Source organism: Euwallacea similis, chromosome 25 (assembly GCF_039881205.1).
Source record: "Euwallacea similis isolate ESF13 chromosome 25, ESF131.1, whole genome shotgun sequence".
Classification (NCBI taxonomy): domain Eukaryota; kingdom Metazoa; phylum Arthropoda; class Insecta; order Coleoptera; family Curculionidae; genus Euwallacea; species Euwallacea similis.
The window spans coordinates 3,013,397-3,033,272 of NC_089633.1; the positions used below are offsets into that span (position 1 = coordinate 3,013,397).

Here is a 19,876-nt window from a genome sequence, read left to right on the forward strand (position 1 = left end):
ATTTGAATAAACATTTAGCCAAAATGTCTGTTGAAGTAAAAATATATAAAGCGAGAGACAAACTGATCAGGAACTTCTTTTCACTTTCATGACAATGAATTAGTTTGCAGGAACGATTATGTGATTGAATAATTTTATCGTAAATTCCCAGACGAAATTTCAGAAAATGTATTATTCACTGACAAATTTAAGCCATTTTAAGGGAAGATTACCCTTCCACTGCTACGTTTCTCAGACTGTTCACACTTTATGCAAAAAACTTCTTCGACTTCTTCTGAAAAAAATAATAAATTTTGAAATCCCAATATCCACATTTTTTACTTTTCCTTCTAATTCTGTTATAAATTTATTTACCAATTAGTGTATATACTTTTCCAAATTCAATTCTACTTTTGAACAATAGATACAGTTTCCACCAGAGTGAGTCAGGTCAGTGATCTATAGACTACTTACCACTAAAGTTATTCAATACGTTTGTAGGAAATTAACTTTCACGCACTCTTATTTAATTGATTCATTTTGAAACTTTTTAGTTCTTTTACTTTATTCCCTAACGATCTTCAACTGTGTTCTTAGATTCTGGAATTTACTTACAGCGGATACCGGTTATTACCCTAGAACAAAGATGAACTAATAAAATTCTCGGAGGAAATGGAAAATTTATGATACTGAAATAACAAAGCTTTAGAATAATAATTCAACAAACAGGAGTATTTTGATGTAGGTATTCAATGAGGTTTTGCTTCACTTCAATGCGGGTAATTAATGGTTTTAATTAAAAAAAAAGAAGTTGATAACGGAATAACTGTGCCTGAAGTTTGTTTAGCTACCGATTTAGGTTAATCTTTTCATGTCAAGACAATAGAAATTTTCTATCACTTTCACATTTTACTTAACTTTGCTCAATACTAAAAATGCATGCTTCATGTATGTACTTTATGCTCAACGCCTTTAAACGATGCAACCACATTAAGGCCCAAGTTCTGTCTCAATCCTCGGCCTGGAAAGCATTTTCTTTCGTATTTTCCCTCGTAAAGGAAAGCTCCAATTCACCTGTGGAAATCTGTGACTTATACGACGTTCGGGCCCCCATTAGGTTAAAAGTTTTCCTCGCAACAGTCGCAACTCCCAGTTGTCAGTAAGCCTCGGCAAGGAAGCTTTCGTGTCTTTATATCAAACACAACTGCGCTAAAACCGTGTGTAAAGCTTATTAATTCATTAAAAGACAATGTGATTTGTTAAATAAAAAAGTTTTGCTTAAACCTTTAAATAAACAAAAAAACGCGATGCATTACAATGAACCTGAACTAAACTTTCAATTGCGTGATGTTGTTTCTTACTACAAGTTTGCAAACTTCTTCATGAGACAAAGGTAAGCATTGGATTAAAATAATACCTTTGTTTAGTTTAATTTAAATTTGTATCGTCGAAGTTATGGAAAGCCTTATGAAATCAATGGTTTTGTTTAGAACGTCTATCTATAACAGTGGATGAATAATTAGAGGGGTGCGTGCAAAGGGCTGAAACAGACACGCAAAATTTTATTTCAGATTTCCTAGGAAGGAGGGTATTTTTAGTCGCTAGGAACTCCCGAGGAAGGAATGGGTTTTAGTTTAACAATAGAAGGTAAAATTGACATTACCTCTGGAACATAATTTAAAAGAATTATGTGTGCAATATAATTTAGAAGCAAAAATTAACATTGTCTTTCGCATAATTTGGAATCCAAAAAAGGACAGTTTTTGGTGTAATTTGGCCTCCAAAGAAAATAGAAAATTCGCTGTCGTAATTTGGAGCAGGCTGGAAGAAGAATATATATTATAGTTTATGTAATTTGGTGCTCAAAATAAGTGCTCCTTCTCATAATTTGAAAAGAAACCAAAATTGTTTCAGGAATTTCTCTTTTGTGTACCTCAATGTTTACTCAATTCTAGCCCCAATGCCATTCATAAAATCTGAAGAAATTGGTTGTATTTTGGTGTGATTAGTACAGTGAAAAGAACTTCCTTTCTCACAATATTGGAAATACTTCCGCAATACTTGCAACCTGCATTTAATTTCGTGCAGTTTGCAATTTTCCGCGTAACCTGAGGAAAACAGCTTTCCCAGTAATTTGGAGCCCTCAGCAACTTTCTGCCATGCTATTTCACACTGAAAGGAAGCCAAGGGGGTGTAATTTGGATCTCTATCCGGAATGGGGATTGAAGCGTTTCGAGGCTGAAAAAATTGACCAGATTTCCATTTTTTGAGCTGACAGTGAATTTCCAATTTCTAAAAGAGAATTTTTTAAGAAGAGGAGGTGGCTGGCGGCACCTAAGGAAATTTAAGAGATTCCTCAAGAGCGAATTTGTTTTTTGAAATTATGAATTCGGCGTTTAGGCATTACGCATGGGGGAAAATGGCTCGATCAACACTTTTTCTACACTCATATACTTGATGGCCTTACATTGTAAATTTCGAATGTGCAATTCATTTTACTGTCCCTTCACTTGGAAATTAAAACCCAGAAACTATAGCCAGGAACACTTAACACAAACACGTATTGTGTTAATTGCACTTCCAAAACCTTCACCCCGCGCCAAATGCGACACGCAAACCATTTAGGAAATGAAAATATAATGTGAGTAACAAAGAAAGTTAGTCAACAATAATTCAGGATAGTATAAGGTTTGTGTACCTACTGAATTTTCTATGTGTTTGGCAACTTCTCAAAATGCATGGACAGTTTCATGCCAACGCTCTACTATAGTAATTACTATTACATAGGATATTTACCTACATTCTTTAATACAAACACGTTTATCTATGTCACAGCCTATAACAATGTCCCCATAGACATAGCTAAGAAGATAGAGAGTTTATTGATTTTAGCATTTCATTCGTGAAATTGCTGAAATAAAGGGCTGGATGACATGCTATTGCAGAAGACAATAATTACACTGTGCTAGTTGCCAAATCCGTCAAGCGGGGCACCCGAAGAAAAACCCAATTCGAGTATACGTTGAATCCAATGGTGCTAACCATTTTTTTGGATTAGCTTTTGTTTTCGAGATATTTGAAATTCGAATTTTTGGTCCCGAGCATCCAAGGAAACGTTATTTTTCTCATTTTTTGATCATTTATTGAATTTGAATCGATGAAAATTAATGGAATAAACCTAGTTTTTGCCCATCTATTAAGGCATGTCGTACGTAACAGACGGAGTTAATCTTAAATCCCTAATAACGTTTAGTGAAAAATATTTTATATGCAAATCAGCTGCTTCAACAGTAATGTTGCACCGACTGGGCACAATTACAAATTGTCCACTAATATAACAAAATTTATTGTATTTAAAATGTTTATCCATTTGTTCACCATGCGCGTAGTAAATCATTAAAGAATGTTGGATTTCTGGTAAAAATCAGTCTTGTCCGAAATTCAACAGTCTTTATGTCTTCTTCTAATTTACTGTCTGGAAGAGTCAAGTTTATTAAATTTATGACTCTTTCTCTATTATACAGAAAAAAGTGAAAAACGTTCGTTCTTTATTTTTGACCACTTGAAATTTTATCTTCTCTTCGCATGAAAACCAGATGGTCGAGGTGATAAATCAAAGGGTGTCTGCAATATTGGTCCTTGAGTATCGAGTGGTGGTAAATTTACTAATCATTTAACAGTCCATTTAGACGTCTGTAACGCTAATACGGATTGCTTTCTGATTGCTATTAAATAAAAGCAAAATTAAATTGAAAAATCTTGTATAAAAATAATTTCTAAACCCCATACCTAATAAAGAATACAACTTTTCACAAGATATCTCAAAGCCATTATAAAATGTCAAATATTAGGTCGTGTAGTATGAAATGAGTAAAATTGAATTGAAACTTTAGTCATTTTTTTTTCATATGAAATGTTTTTATTGTCAATCGAAATATGCACCACCATTATCAATATACTTCTGCCATTTAACGGGAAGTTCATTGATTCCCCTGCTGTAAAAGCCTGCAGGCCGGGAGTCGATAAACTCTTGGAAGGCAGCTTTGACAGCCTCGTCGGAGTTGATTGTTTTCCCTACCAAGAAGTTATCCAAATTTTGAAAGAAGTGGTAATCAGTGGGTGCTAAGTTGGGTGAATACGGTGGATGACGAAGAGTTTCCAATTCCAACTCCTGTAGCTTGGCCAAGGTGACTTGTGCGGTGTGTGGCCGAGCGTTGTCGTGCAACAATAGCGGTGCGCTTCGATTGACTAATCTTGGCTGCTTAACCGTCAGTTGCCTCATCATTTCGGTCAGTTGTCGGCAGTAGACATCAGCCGTAATCGATTCACCAGGTTTCATGAAGCTGTGATGGATGACACCTGCGTTGGACCACCAAACGGACACCATAAGCTTCTTTTGATGAAGATTTTTTTTCGCACAATGTTTTGGTGGTTCATCTTGATCCAACCATTGCGATGAACGTCTGGTATTGTCATATAGGATCCATTTCTCATCACAAGTAACAATCCGATTCAAAAATGGATCGTTATTACACCGGCACAACAAAGAAACACAAGCTTCGAGACGTCGTTCTTTCTGTATGTCGCTTAACTCATGCGGTACCCACTTGTCCAGCTTTTTCACCTTACCAATTTCAGCCAAATGAGTCAATATTGTTTTTTTGGTTACACTGAATATTAACGATAATTCGCTTGCACTTTGACGTGGATTCGCTTCCACCACGGCTTTCAGATAATCGTTATCTACTTGAGTTTCAGGTCGTCCACGTGGTTCATTTGTTAGGTCAAAATTGCCAGAACGAAATTTCATGAACCAACGAGATACTGTTTGCTGTGAAGTGACTTCAGTACCAAACACATAATTAATATTGCGAGCCGTCTGAGCTGTTGTGGTTCCACGGTGGAACTCATATTTCATTAACACACGAATTTCACTATTTTGCATGGCTGCACAAAAATGTTTATAAAAATAAAAGTTTTCAATAATTTTTAACACTTTAAACTCTGATCGAAAGAGGAAGAATGTGCCTTTTCCACATAAAAAAGTCAAGTCCAAATATAGATTTAGAGTGAAGTTATTCGCAGTTGAATGTGGCATTTCGAGAATCTACTCATTTCATACTACACGACCTAATATAAACATGAAGTTTGATAGTAATGGTAAACTAAGACATGCCCACTACTTTTCACTGCCTCAATATTAGAATGTTATTAAATGATGAAAACTTACCTTAAAACCCAGTGAACCGAAATAAATTTTCCTCAAATAGTTTCTGTTAAATGTACAAGCTGGTCCACATTCCAGGTGTATCATTGGGATCTCGGAAACTATGAGATACGAGGTCGCTTAAATTGGGGCAAAGTCGCACCATTTAGTGTTCAAGAAAATTCCACTTTGACCTCGGAAAAATTCAGAATACTTCTTGTGACATCCAGAAAAAACCAAAATTTTACTACATTATTTTCATTTTTTCCTGACTTTATTTGAAATTGTGGAAGTTTGCCCCAATTTAAGCGACCTCATATCTCTTATAGTTTCCGAGATTCCAAAGATACGCTTTGAATTACAATATATTTGTCGCTACGATGTTTATTAGATCGATTTTCATCGATTCAAATTCAATAAATGATCAAATAATGTGAAAAACAACGTGTTCTTGGGTCATTGGAACCAAAAATTTTAATTTCAAATATCTCGAAAACAAACGCTAACCTAGAAAAATGGTTAGCACCATTAAATTCAGAGTACTCGAATTAGGTTTTCATTCCGGATACCCCACTTGATGGAAAAAAGTCTCTAATTCTAAGCACAGCGTTATTATGACTTTCTGTTTTTTAGGCATTTTATTTAGTTTATACAGACAAAAAGCAAGGGGGGGACAAGAGCAGAATTTTTTTTTACTATTCAATAAAAAATTTAGTATTTGTTGGAAAATTACAAATAAAAAACTCTTAAGCTATAACGAACTTTTCTGGATCTGGAAAACGACCTCATTGTCAGTCAATGTCAGAGTTCCTTGTACCCTAAAACTTATGCAATTTTCCATAATTCAAAAACCTCCAACCTCGCGTGATTTCCGGCGAAATCATAAACTAGCCACTGGGCAGTTTAAACGAACCCTTATTGGACGGTATTCGCTTTATGGGTCCTCTGCTCGTTGTTGGTTGTGTGTGTATTGAATCGAAAGTTTCAGGGGTTGTTGACCTGAGTGTAAAGTATAATTAGCATTACTAAGTATTACAAAAGGGCAAATGTTTTTTCCTATTTCAGTCCACGATTTTTACTGTTGAAGTAGGAGTATTGATTTAAGGGTTAAATTATGAATATGCTGCTAACTTTAACTGCAAGCTAATTTCCATTAAAATGGTTTCCATTAAAACTGAGGCTCTCTTCCATCCAATGAAATATAGCCTTTGTATTTATAAGATATTTTGTTGCTTTGAAAATAACATGATGTTAAAGTAGACAGCACATGAATTTAGCCTCAAATGGGGTTGCAAGGGTTGATGTTAGGAGGGCGTGGATGAAACACGCGTATAGGAAGATGCGTGAGGAAAAGGGAAAAGAGAACATGTGATGATATGAAGATGTTGAATTGATGATGCAGAAGATGAGCAGATTTAAGCAGGGCACCTCAAGGGTATTTATTAGTACTAGAAAAAATGCGTTGCAAAACTCGGATGGATTGTTTATATGAAAAACTTGTTCGGTAGTTCAGGTTTTTTTGGTACTGTCACAGTACCAAAAAAACTTCCCAGTACCACTTAAAGTTCTTGAAATTAAATATTCGATTATAGACCTGCTACCAATGCCTTTCATTTTTTTGTTTGTTTAAATACCAAATTACTTTGCTATTAATTACAGCAATTTTTTTGCGCAACATATAGACCTTCAAATACTCCCTTTAATAAAATAGAAATACGTTTACTACATTCAAGTATTTTTCTTATTTTCTGAGATGCTTAACTGTAAATATAAGCTACAAATTTGCATTATGCATTTTAAAGTTCTAATAGTGTAGTGATAGTATCGTGTTACTGGTAGCGAAGCGGGTCTAAGTATCACCTTCCAAATATTGAAGAGGACATGGGGTATACGGCGCATCAAATGAAAGGTCTTTGCCTCCTCTCAAGAGATCTTTAAAAAGAGGTTCGGACTAGCTTTAATTTTTATGCGAGGTTTTACTTGATTAAATTTTCAAATTGTTCTTCTATCTCCATGCAATAGACAAGTTGCCACGACGTTATTGACGCACATAATTATACAGGGTTAGCCACGCAACTTGTTCATTAGAAAATTTTTGACTTCCCACTATCGTAGCTCAATGGAGTCAGGCTAGAATCGTCCATTTTGAATCCAAATAAAATATTTTCAAAATAGCGGCACTTCCGGTTATATTAGAAATAGCTATCAACGTCGTTATTTTAAACGGAACCACTTTTTTTGTAATTTTCGGATTTCTCGTTAAAATTTAAGGTTAGTTTTTATAAAATGTCTTATCTCTAAAATTTACCATTTCCGAGTTATACTGGAAATTTTGATAATTTGACAACTGCGAATTTAGGAATTGGTGTTCTAGGGGTCAAAGAGGACTTAATAAACTAGATTTTTATGTATTTCAATTTGGTAAAAAGTCTTCCATAATCCCCGAAACATGCCTCCAAAGTTGCATGACTTCAAATCTCAATAACTCGCTTATTTCAAATGGGACATCCTGCACCTTAAAACATTTTCGAGTTTAGAATTTAATTCTATATCACATTTTTTTATAAGGTTCCCTAGACTGATTTGGATGATTTTCAAAATAATTAATGTTAACCAAAAACTATCCTTTTATTCGGTTTAATGTCAGACTTCACATAGTTAACCATGGAAAGAACAATTTATAAGTTATCTTTAGATATTTTCAGAAAATTGTTAATATTAATTTATTAAAAAAAAACTTGTAATACAAAATTGAAGAATACTCAAATGCTGATATTCTTAATTTGTTTTACATTGGGATATGTTAAAACTACGGTCTATTCTTCTTCAAGAAATGACCGTGAGGAATTCCTCTACAGGATACGGTCAGCGTCTGCCAAAATTAGTGTTTGTCAAATTTTTTAATTTTCTATTATAACTTGGAATCTGTAAATTTAAAGTATAAGACACTTGACATGAACTGGTCTTAAAATTTAACAAGAACTCCGAAAACGTCAAAAAAACAAAGGGTTTCACTTAAAATAACGAAGTTGGTGACTGATTCCGGTATAACCGGAAATGCCACCATTTTGAAAATATTCTGCTTGGATCCTCAATGGTCGATTCTAGTCCGAAACCAAATTTCATTGGGCTACGATAATGGGAAGTCAAAAATTTTGTAACGAACGGATTGCGTGGATAAGTCTGTATAAGGTAAATACATTGGTGGTAACTCCTTTCTGCGTCACCCCGTACGTGAATCTAACTATTTTGCATCAAAATTATAGCTGTTGCGTTTTTTACCTAATAACCATTGCTATGTTAAATTATAATTTATCATGGTTTTCTGGTAATTATTGAAAAACCTTAACAAAACATGCATCTCGGATTGATTTTGCAAATTACACTAAACCAAATCACGCAACCAGTCGCAAATTTAAAACGATATTTTATTTCAAATGGTCCTATTGATCCTTTCCAAGGATATGCCTTCTTCCCTCTAAAGGTCAAAGGGTGAAATCGTAAAACGCTCGTTTTAAACTTTTGGAAATGTCATCAGATAAATTGCAATTTTGCCCTTTACGTGGTATACACTGTAGTCCTAACTATTATTTTTTTTTTATAAACTCTTACTGGCTTCATTTCAGAGATCAAAAATGGTTTCCATTTGTCTGAAGTTTTAAGCTTCATCATGGAAAAATACGAGCAGATTTCAGTCGTCGGGGAAGGATCTTACGGCCTTGTGATGAAGTGCAGACACAAGGAAACCGATCAGATTGTGGCTGTGAAGAAGTTCCTTGAAACGGAGGAGGATCCAACTATAAGGAAACTCGCATTAAGGGAAATCCGCATGCTCAAAGTAAGACTAAAGGCTTATGTAAATTCAGGCAAAAACTATGAAAATTTCTAGAGACTGAAACATGAAAACTTGGTTACAATGATCGAGGTATTTAGGCATAGGAAGCGATTCTATATCGTGTTTGAATTTATGGATGGTACAGTCTTGGACGAGTTGGAGAAAATACCTGGCGGACTTGGCGAGGAAAGAACTAGGGAGAGGATATTTCAAGTCTGCAGAGCTATCAGCTATTGCCACAGCAATCACGTGAATTAACCCCATTGATCTCTTTTCCGCCTTAATATTGCGAAAGTTATTTACAGATCATTCACAGAGATGTCAAGCCTGAAAACGTCTTAGTTTCCTCATTGGGAGTTGTTAAAATATGCGATTTTGGCTTCGCCAGGATAGCTAGTCTTAATGGGGAGCCTTGCACAGAATACGTAGCTACTAGGTGAGCTTTTTGACGATACCCATTTTTCCTCAATTCGATAATGATTATTATAATCTGCAGATGGTACAGAGCCCCAGAACTGCTAGTTGGAGAACCCATATATGGGGCCCCGGTAGATATATGGGCAATAGGATGTCTGTTCGCAGAAATGCTCACTGGAGACCCTCTATTTCCTGGTGAAAGTGATATAGATCAGCTGTTTCTAATAGTGCGAGCTTTGGGTTAGTCTATGTTACTGTTGTGCATAGGACCATCCTAAACCTGTGCCATTTCAGGTAAACCTTGTTTTAGACATCAACAACTAATGACTAAAAACTCTCAGCTGCGCCCAATGATCAAAACCCCATCAAAAGAAACTTTAGGCTTCTACAAAATGTTCCAAACATGGCCGCTAGTTTCTATAGATTTTTTGAATAGCTGCACTAAGATGGACCCTCAAGAAAGGCTGAATGCAGATGAATTGCTTAGGCACACCTATTTTACTCACGATAAATTCCCTCAAAGGTTGCTATTGCGGTCACCAACAGGGTGCTAGTAACCACAGATTCTCCTTTTTAGGTTTCTTCCTGCCTTACGCGAAAAAGTCAATGTAGAGTTTAATGCACCTTTGCTCAGAAAACTGAAGTCTGAGATTATTATGTCGACAGATAAGAAAGATGAGACTAAAGCTAGAAAATTGTCTAATGATGCCAAATGGAAATTTAGTTTGACGGAAGGTGAGGAAGTGAAAATGATAATTTTGATGCCAAAAATATTCTGTTTTTAGGTACTACCATGAAGCGTAAGTTAAGCAGTGATATCACGGAGCAACCCATTGACAAGAACTTGATCACTTTATCTAAAACCAGCCAGCGTTTGAGCGTGCTGAATAACAGCAATAATAATAGTAACAATGTCCGATTAAGTCAACAAGTGAGTGCTCCTTTAACATTTAAAAACCTTATAATCTGTTATTATTTTTAGCATCCATCCAAACAAAACATCAAGCTACCTCAGCCTAAAAATCTTTTCAAACTGCCTGCTTCCAACGAAATACAAGGCTTGGAGAAATCCTTGGATAATGTCAAATTTAATAAGTTAGATGAAGAAAATAGGCCCTTGTCTGATAACAATAAAGATCAGGTAGTTTCCAGTAGTTTCCATAATTTTAATCGTAACGAGTTACTTACTGTGTCTATTCCCAGGCGACTCCATTGCTCCCTGAATCTCCCATATTCCACACTTTTCACTTTGGCATGGGAGATCACAGCAAATCTCCCAATTTCCACAGCATCTTGCATCCCACCATCAACAACATCAGTTTCAACAAAGAACTCCACAAAAGGTCACCTAATGGTCTTCACGGAAACAACTATAAAATCAACCATCAAGTACTTGATCCCACAAATTTTTCTTCGGATGTTTTAGTTAATGAGTTTTTCAGGTGCCTCATATCGCGAATTCTAGGAGTCATTTTCTCAAGAAAATGGAAAGGAATGTGGTAGTAGAAAACATATTTGGACAGGGTGACCATTCCAACATCGGCAGTAATGCTCCCCACTGGTTGAGTAGTTTAACTTCAGGTGCCAATACTAGAAAGCGTGATTATTTGAGCAATAAGGGGAAGAATGATGATTTCTCGTTGCCAAACTTACCTGGAGGTAAGATTTTACTTACGGAGTAAAAATTCCTATCGTGCGTACGAAAATCAGGAGAGATTTGTTTAATTATCGTTTATAATGCGTACAGGGTGTCCAGAAAGGTCGTGTCATAAATTCTAGGAGTTTTAGAGAACGCCAGAACACAAAGGGAATGTTTAGAAAGGTTTAGAAAATGTGTTGTAGTCCAAGGTACTCATGTTGAACGTTTTTGATAATTTTAGTTGTAATACATACCATTTTTTATAACAAATTACTATTTCATTTCATTTCAGATTATTGGCATGTATGGTACATATTGATAATAAAATACAATTTTCTCAAAAACAATACAAGATATTGATTAAAGCGAGGTATACCTTTTTTGTAGGAAAATGATAAAAAATCAAACTTTGAAAAAAAACTTATTTCTTTAACTAACTAAAAAAATTAATGAGTTTAAATGAGAAATTTTGACTGAATTTTACTTTAAATGAAAAATTTGATTACCCTGTATAAGAAAGACATATGAAACATCGTTTACATGTGAAGATAAGCATGACTGAGTTATTCAAATCGCCTATCTTCCATTGATACCATGATAACTGCTTGAAAGTTACAGTAAAAGTACTTTTTTTAATTTCTTACTGTGAAAGCGAATAACTTGATAGCAAACGCCATTAGGAATTTTTTTATATGAAGTACTAGCATTATTTTAACCCTCTCTAGAATTTATGACATGATCTTTCCGGACACCCTGTATGTGTCCAAAGAGAATTCACTTTAAGTGCTTGGAAACCTGAGAAAACTTTTTGGGGAATTGAACTTGGAATACCAAAAATTTAGTTCGACATAGCCATTGGCTCCACTTGCATAGCCTTACTGTTACCCTCCGTATAAACAAATGCATTTTTTAATGTAATTTCAGCAACAGTTTCACCAGATAAAACCAAAAAGAAGAACAGCATTCCCGAGCTAGAACTTCCGGATTCCACTGAAGTAACACCGGTAAATATCATTCAATTATATGTTTTTAATTATCATTAACCACATAAGCTGAAACACTGCCAAAATGTCCTCTTAATGCCTAAAGGACATAAAGAAGCACTTTTCTGTTGACACTCCCGAACAAGATTAAAGGATCACTTCAATATTTTCGACTATTTTTGCTTCGAGATATTATAAAGCGACACTTACGAAATCGTTCGTAGATTGTCAGATAAAATCGAAAATGTAAACCTAATTGCAATTTCTCTTTGGCCAAACCCTTCTTACATCAAAGCCATCCTTCTAATTGCTTCTTCATCACTTAACTAATTTTTCTGCGCGATGATATAGTAATAAAATGTTTGTGCCAACTGTCCCAATACCTTGTTATTGGGAACGAATTCCACATTTTTTTAATTAAAAAATCGTTATTATTTGAAATGCAAATAAACAGTAATATGTTTTCATGTTCAAATATTTTTTTAATTTCATTTTAAAAAGCAAAAATTATGTTTAACATTGATTTTTAATTTTTTTGAACAATATTACCAATAACAATATTTTTTTTTTATTTCCGATATTTAGAGAGGAAAAAAATTGTAAATACATGGTGGGGCACAGCAACTTGCTTATTTAGAAATTCAATGAAAAAAGTAATACAGATATATTTAATCGTTTGAATAGTATCAAGTACAAAATACATTTTTTTATGTTTACATGGTTTTAACGATAATATCAGGCAGTTGGCATCCATTATTTTCAATGCACTGCATTAATCAAACTCGGTAGCTTCGCTCAAATCTTTCCAATATAATGACGAGTATACATATTGGCGACAGCCTAACGAATGTTGTTCTTAAGGTGAGCCAGGGTCTTACGACGATCGTTGTAAACAAGTGATTTTAGATAGCGTCGTAAAAAATAATCGCAAAGAGCTAAATCAGGCGACTATTCTGGCCAATGTAGATCGCCTCCAAGGAAATGAGGCGTCCTAGGACGTGTTGCCACAAAACAGTCATTGACAAAGGTGCTATGTGTGCCGTGGCACCGTCTTGCTGGAACAAAACATCTCCCACATCAGTCCCCTTGAGTGTTTGTGGGTAGAGCACCGAGGGGAACGCAAAATAAAACGCCTTAACATGTCAATGTTTTGGGGTAACCTACTGTTTATGGAAGTTAGGTTTTTTTCTTTTACATCACCAGTTTCCTTGAAGTTATTTACCCATAAAACAATCGACTGCAGTTCAGGAACTTATTCACGAGACGTAATATTGAAATGGGTATGGAATGCACGTTGCATGGCGATGATTGAGCAACTGTTAGAAAAATATGCCTCGAAAGCGAACGCGTGCTCTACCTTCGTCCACTTCATGATGCTAACTAAACCAAGGGAAGCTTCAACTTTACGCCTTACCTCTCGAATGTGTTTACCCTTAGCTTTCTCGGAGCAACTATCGCTTCAGAGCGCCAAATTCAAATAAGCAAATTGCTCTGCCCCATCCCGTATCAAAGTAATCCATTAAATTTGTTTGAGAGTGTATGTTTGATATCATTAACACCAATCCATTTGCTCCACAGGTTTCTGCACTAGACATTGTTAATGCTCCTATACCTCTAGTATTTAGGTCGATCAATCATCAGTGTTCTTATCGCTGTATATGGTCATCAGCACATTAGCTTTAAGACGATAGGAACGCAGTTTACACATAAACTGGAGTGCAACATTAATTACACTCTCAAATTTTTATACATTTTTTTCCAATAAAAAAAAAATCAGCAATTTTTCTGAAATCTTTTTATGTTTTATTATTAGCCACAACGCTTTTTCTTGTTTCAACTTGTTTAGATTACTTTTCCTGTATAGTTTAGAAAAGCTCGGGGCATTACAATTTGTTGAATATCAAAGCGAAATAAGCGTCTCAAATTAAGCAGAATTATTGCAAGTTCTTGTGCTATTTTCAGATTCAACAAGTTTGTTTCTAGCCAAAGTACAGTTTTCAGTTTCTTATTCTTGCAACATGAAAATTATGACACCTGAACAAGTAGTGCAAGCTATTATTGCCTTGCAAGCTGATGGACGCAATATTTGTTACATGGCAAAGATCTTAAGAATTTCTCGAAGTACTATATCAGATGCATTACAACGATTCCTGGAACCAGGCTAATTCGTCACAAGGCCAGAACAAGGTAAATCAGAACCAAAAGTTTAATTGAAGATCATTTCATCAGAATGTAGGTGTTATGAGACCGCACATGGTCGACTCCAGCACTTATCCAAGGATTAAACGAGACCCATAGAAACGCCGTTTCCATTTATACAGTTTAAAGGTGCTTAAATGAATCTGGAATAAATTCTAGAAGTCTTGCCATGGAACCTCTATTGACTATAGATTACTGGCAAAGCGTACAACTCGCGAACATCTTCATTGAGATGTTGAAGAATGGGGTGCAATACTCTTCATGAATGAATCCAAACTCCACAGATACTCATCTAATGAGCAGAAGAGAGTTTGAAGAAGAGCTGGTGAAGGATTTGCCGAATGTCGTTTTTCCCCTAAAGTTCAATTTGGCAGTGGTGGCATTTCCTTAGAGACACATACAGAATTTATCACAATTCGTGGTGGTAATTTAAATGTTAAACGATACATTGGACAATATTTGGAAGAACATATAGTGCCATTTGCACCACTTGTCGTTGAAAATTTTTGTTTAATGCACTACGACGTTCGGCCACACGTTGCAAGGACAATGCCAGCTTATTTGAATGACGTTTATTATTGTGGTCCCCGAAGAGTCCAGACTTGAACCCGATAGAACATGCATAAGATATTCTAAGCCGACGTATTCGGCGTAATCAGGCTGAGTTTCAATTCATAAATTATTTTAAATAAGCATTTCATGACGAATGGGAACAAACCCCTCAAGAACAATTTATCGCACTGATCCGCAGTGTGCTCAATCGCATGGACGCCGTGATTAGTGTTCACGGAAGCATTGCACGTTACTAAATGTGTTCTTTTTTTATATAGAACATTTTTATGTAAAAAATGTCTTTTGTTACCAGATTTGTAATCTTCCTTCCTTTTTTGTAATGTTATTTTTTTTTCCATTTTTTCTTACTAAATGAAAAATTTAACTGGAAGAATCTACGTGCCCGGTTAATTTTAATCTCCAGTATAGATTTAGCAGTATCTACATTAATAGAATTCATATAGACTTGAGGCTTTATGATTCTTTTCTCATTTCAGAGATTACCATCAGCCACATCACCGACATCGCCTTCCACTAAAAACAACCTTATATTGTAGCTTTGACTAACATCTAGGAAAATGTAAATAGGTATTAGGAACATTTAGGTAGCACATAGCCCTTGACATGAAACCCCACAGTGTAAATCTTGTAACAGGTCATCCAGAACTAGTAACGCTTGATTTTAGTGTAACGCCGACATTAGTTTTGTTGCCGATCAATGAACTCTTGTTATAGGAGCACAGATACAAGAAAGCCAAACGGAAGCGTAATTTGCTGGATATAAATTTGCCAATGCCTGTGAAAGACCAATCGAGATTGTATCATAAATTTTAGAGCTCAGAGAAAGGGGATTTAGAATAACAAAAAATAGAAATCATATATACCTACCCACCATGAAAATCTGTCCATAAATTCACTATAATAGGCAATTATTATTTATACTTTTTATGTATAATTTATACATTTTCTATAAGAGCTTTTGTAAATAAAGAAATGCTGTTTTTATAGACCGATTCTAAACATCTTTTTGCTAGCCGCTCATCCTGCAAAGCTCGAACAAATGAAGTGAAACGCGGCAATTAAAAAAATCGTTTAATAATACGAAATATCAGCAACAATACAATGTATTAAAAGAGCACTCATGCAAAGGCACACCAAGGAAATATCGTTAAATACTACAGCACTAGTTGGTTCAGAAGTGAAAATTAACTCAAGTTAATGTTGCTCAAGTTACTTACAATCTTACTCAAATCAGTTGGAATTAGCTTAATGGGTAAATACGTACTTGAAAAACTTATAAACATCATTTGATAAAAGAATAACCTAATAAAAGTCGAAGCAGAGAATTAGTAAGTATTTCTAAATATTATCTAAGTCACTTAATGTAAGTTAAAAAAATACATAACTACGAATGAAATAACTAAAGTCGGATTTCCAATAGAAAAATGCCGAAAAAATCACAGGGGTCAATACAGTGATATACACAAAGAGTTCACAAAAATCCCGACCAAACATAAAAATGCGAATTTGCCCACAAAAGTTATTATGGCACATTTAGTGGGTATGGTGGGCACCGTGACGCCCCAAATGCTTACGATTTGCCCCCAGTAATAATTCAGTTGTAAGGCGGTCGCAATTTTGTGAACCCCCTGTATGAGATTAAGGTTTAAAACATCACGTCTCGAGAGTTTATTGGTTAGTCTCCAGGAGTTCTTCAATAGCAGTCTCAGAAAGTCTTGGGCACGGGTGCATGAGTTTCTCCCCTCCTGTGAGAGGTTGGGCATAGTGGTATTTGACGAGATCACCTGTAAGTAAGGAGATATTTGTTAATTCAATAGGCTGGATGATGAAGGAATCAATATCTTTAGATTTCTGAATAGGTGCTATGTACCCTCCTATCAAATGCTTAATGATTGGTTGCATTGCAGGTCCGTTCGTAAGAGTTGTTGATACTTCTTACACTTCGAATCCGGGATAAAATGGGGGTGAAAAACGATTCTAAAGTGAGGAGAAATTAATGCATAGAGGATTGTAGAGCAGATGAAAAATATAGTAGAGAAGGGGTCACGCGATTTACGCGATACTTTTCTAAAAGGTACAGCATGTAAAGCTCACATATTTCTCCCCCTTCTGGGGAATATTTGTCTTAAGCGATTTGCCACTTTCTTGCTTCCAAATTTCTCTAAAATTGCCAAAAGAGAGAGACTATAAAAACTCAATAAAAAAGATTTCATCTAAACTTATGCATTATTTTGCTTTGAAATCTACCAGAAGAAAAATTTTTTTACGTGTGTTCTTATTGCTAATTCCTTGTCTTAAAATCTACCAAAAATGTGTTTGTAAAGAAAGTCCATCGAAGCTTACAAGATTTTGGTAGCTCAGAAGATTTCTCCTACTTTTATACCTTATTTGTACTTTTCTGAACTAAGATCGGCTGAAAATTGTTGTAGTGAAACATTACAAAGGACCAGAAGAAACAAAACGAAGAAAGTGTGTCGCCATTTAGAGATTCACAAGAATCAGCAGAATAAGCCCGTAAGAAGAATGTGCACTCTTTGTTACCAAAACAAGAGGCACATTGTGGAACGCCAATAAGTGAGCAAAAATGTATTAAAAAACTACAACCTATTGTTTCAATTGTCCAAAATCACCTCAAATATGTTTCAAATGTATATTGTACACATTAATATATTGCAATATCTTATCATAAATGTAGATTTTTCTAAAGTTGTCTAGGGTTTATTGATATTAACGGATACACTTATGATTTTGCTTGCGGATAATAATGCTGGTGAGTCACTCGAAAGAAAGAGGACCTTCCAGATTCGGGGCGCTCTTAAGTACTAAATTAAGGGTAATTAAAAGAGTGTCATACCCTGGCTAGAAAACAATTACCGACTTATGACACCACCTGAGTCGTTACCGTGGTACTGATAACACTTTGTCGGTACATTTCCAGAGATGCCGACAAAGCGCGGCAGCGCTTTTCATCCGCGCCGACAAAGGGCGGCTATCCTTTCACACAAGTACCGACAAAGGGTGGTTAGACGTTAATCATAAAATGGCAAAACCGCATGAAGATAACGATTGCAAAACCCTCTTAATTGACGAAAATACTTCTAACCAGGTTGCGACATACATAGGTGTCCTACAGAGGCAACATCAGCCCCCTCACAACTCTTCCATTTTAAATTAATAGACCTAACCTAATTAACAGCATTGGCAATATCATTATTTACAACTCAAAGACTTCCGATTGTGCCTCGACTTTATCGTAAAACTGGAGAAGTCTTTACATATGTACAAAAGGGTTAGATCTACTTGACCTAAGAATTCCACATAAATATAAATTAATAAAAAGTAACATACGGTGTATTTGTATTAGTACACAGGACGTTCCTTAATGTCATGTTAATATTTCAGTGATTTTCCTCAGATCATTTTATGAAGAAAAGTTCATATGAACATACGTCCGCAACGGCCTAAATTTTTTACTAAAAGGTGTTGAAATTTTTCTTTTCAAATCATTATTTTTAAATTTCTAGAAAGTACTTTGGATATTGCTTCCAATTCTGGTGTATATTAATAGGACATAAAACTATATTTTAATATAAAAAGTAATTTTATTACTTAACCAGTGGTGTCCTTGCATACACGTCTTCCAATATTATTTACGGAAAAAGTGGTACGCCATTGATACTTTTCCGCGGGAATATTTTTTTGATTAAGCTGGTCAATTCGACATGAAAAAGGTTTCTTATGGCTTTCTCGTTAGACAAGCCGTTCTTGATTAGAACAATAAAAATTGTCATAATTAATTATTAAAATACACAAATTAATGAAAAGTTATTATTTTACACTAAATATATATTTTATAGTTCTTTATAAGAGAAAGGTACTCTTTCTCAAATACGCTTAAACTTACTGTTTTTCAGAAAAATGAGGTTTAAAATTTTCTATTACCAAAAAGTTTTGTCAAAAAATAGGAATGTGTATCACCCCCCCCCCCCCCCCCCCCCCCCCCATCACCCAATGTCACACCACTTTTAACTTTAAAATTTTCTAGATGCGATTTTTTTGACAACCTGACAAATTTTAACACTTCGGGACTTTCCGTACACCAATTAGGGTTAAAAAGCACTTTAGCTGCCTCATCTTTAAATTGTCATAATTTTCTTAAGAAACAATTTAGAAAAAAGTATTTAAATTTTGTCTCACTACTTAACGTATAGATACGTCCCTAAAGTAGCGGCCCGTACTTTTGAATTACCCTCTATATTAGTATTGGCATATTTGTAATATTTTTATGTCGTACATTCTACATTTCTATTTCAATGCTTCTTCTATTAAATTTATTTTCAAAAACCACCTGAAAATTCCATTTGAGTTGAAGAAGGAGAGCGTCACCCAGAGATGGGTGACGCGGCGACGAACGTGCTAAAAGAAATTCATGAGCTTTGAAATTTGTCACAATGCTCTCTTCAGAGATACCAAAAATGTTTTGCAAAAAAGCCCGTTCACACTCAGAATACTCTGGTCGCTCAGAAGATTTGAAGAACCTTAATTTGCCTCCAACGAGTTACTATTTTCTTACCTCGATTTAATAAAAAAAATTACAGGGAAAGCGTATGGGAACTAGAAAGATTTGATGCAGTTCCCTGGGACATTTCCACAATCTTGACATGAAATCCACCAAAACCGGTAGAGAAAGTCGAAGAAGGCTTAAAAGATCTCGTCTAATCGGGATTTTGTGTGTGTGTGTGTGTGTAATAACTGGTGGGAGTTCCACATCATCAAGTCTTGAATGTCCGGATACTTTTACTTTTATGTTATCGCCAAATCTCCAAGGAAAAAAATGACTGCATTTCCTTCTTCTAAAAACGCAACAAAAAGCATGTTTCTATTAAAAATCTTATTAAGATCACAATCCCGTGTAAAATCGATGACATGGTAATAATTCTCTTCCCCTATTCATGCCTTTTACTTTGAATCCGCGCACAATTAACTAAATTAACAATATTTCTGCAATTACCCATTGAATGAAAAAGAAGGGCCATTTTATGCAG

At 35.2% G+C, this 19,876-nt stretch overlaps 2 protein-coding genes across 5 annotated transcripts in view; one reads left to right on the forward strand and one right to left on the reverse strand.

The window, feature by feature from the left end:
- Positions 1-976: 976 nt before the first annotated feature.
- On the forward strand, positions 977-15,798 carry LOC136416821 (cyclin-dependent kinase-like 1). Its single transcript, XM_066402187.1, has 13 exons — positions 977-1,372; positions 8,812-9,023; positions 9,075-9,269; positions 9,326-9,456; positions 9,517-9,677; positions 9,732-9,960; positions 10,015-10,172; positions 10,223-10,368; positions 10,420-10,578; positions 10,641-10,826; positions 10,880-11,096; positions 12,001-12,080; positions 15,308-15,798. The coding sequence occupies exons 2-13, from the start codon at positions 8,856-8,858 to the stop codon at positions 15,365-15,367; spliced, it is 1,890 nt and encodes a 629-aa protein (XP_066258284.1). The 5' UTR covers positions 977-1,372; positions 8,812-8,855; the 3' UTR covers positions 15,368-15,798.
- An 89-nt stretch (positions 15,799-15,887) lies between these two features.
- The window catches only part of LOC136416816 (SH2 domain-containing protein 4A-like), a 41,762-nt gene continuing 37,773 nt past the window's right edge, over positions 15,888-19,876 (reverse strand). For all 4 annotated transcript variants that reach the window (XM_066402175.1, XM_066402177.1, XM_066402176.1 and 1 more), the window contains exon 6: positions 15,888-16,615. In XM_066402175.1, coding sequence (XP_066258272.1) covers positions 16,500-16,615 — 116 coding nt within the window. In that variant the 3' untranslated portion in view covers positions 15,888-16,499. The remainder of the gene's footprint in view (positions 16,616-19,876) is intronic.

Bases quoted from the DNA above. Each gene is read 5' to 3' on its own strand.
- LOC136416821 (XM_066402187.1), top strand. From the start codon at position 8,856: ATGGAAAAATACGAGCAGATTTCAGTCGTCGGGGAAGGATCTTACGGC. The intron at 9,961-10,014 runs GTTGCTATTGCG...TCTCCTTTTTAG, and splicing joins CACGATAAATTCCCTCAAAG to GTTTCTTCCTGCCTTACGCG. The intron at 10,579-10,640 runs GTAGTTTCCAGT...GTCTATTCCCAG, and splicing joins CTGATAACAATAAAGATCAG to GCGACTCCATTGCTCCCTGA.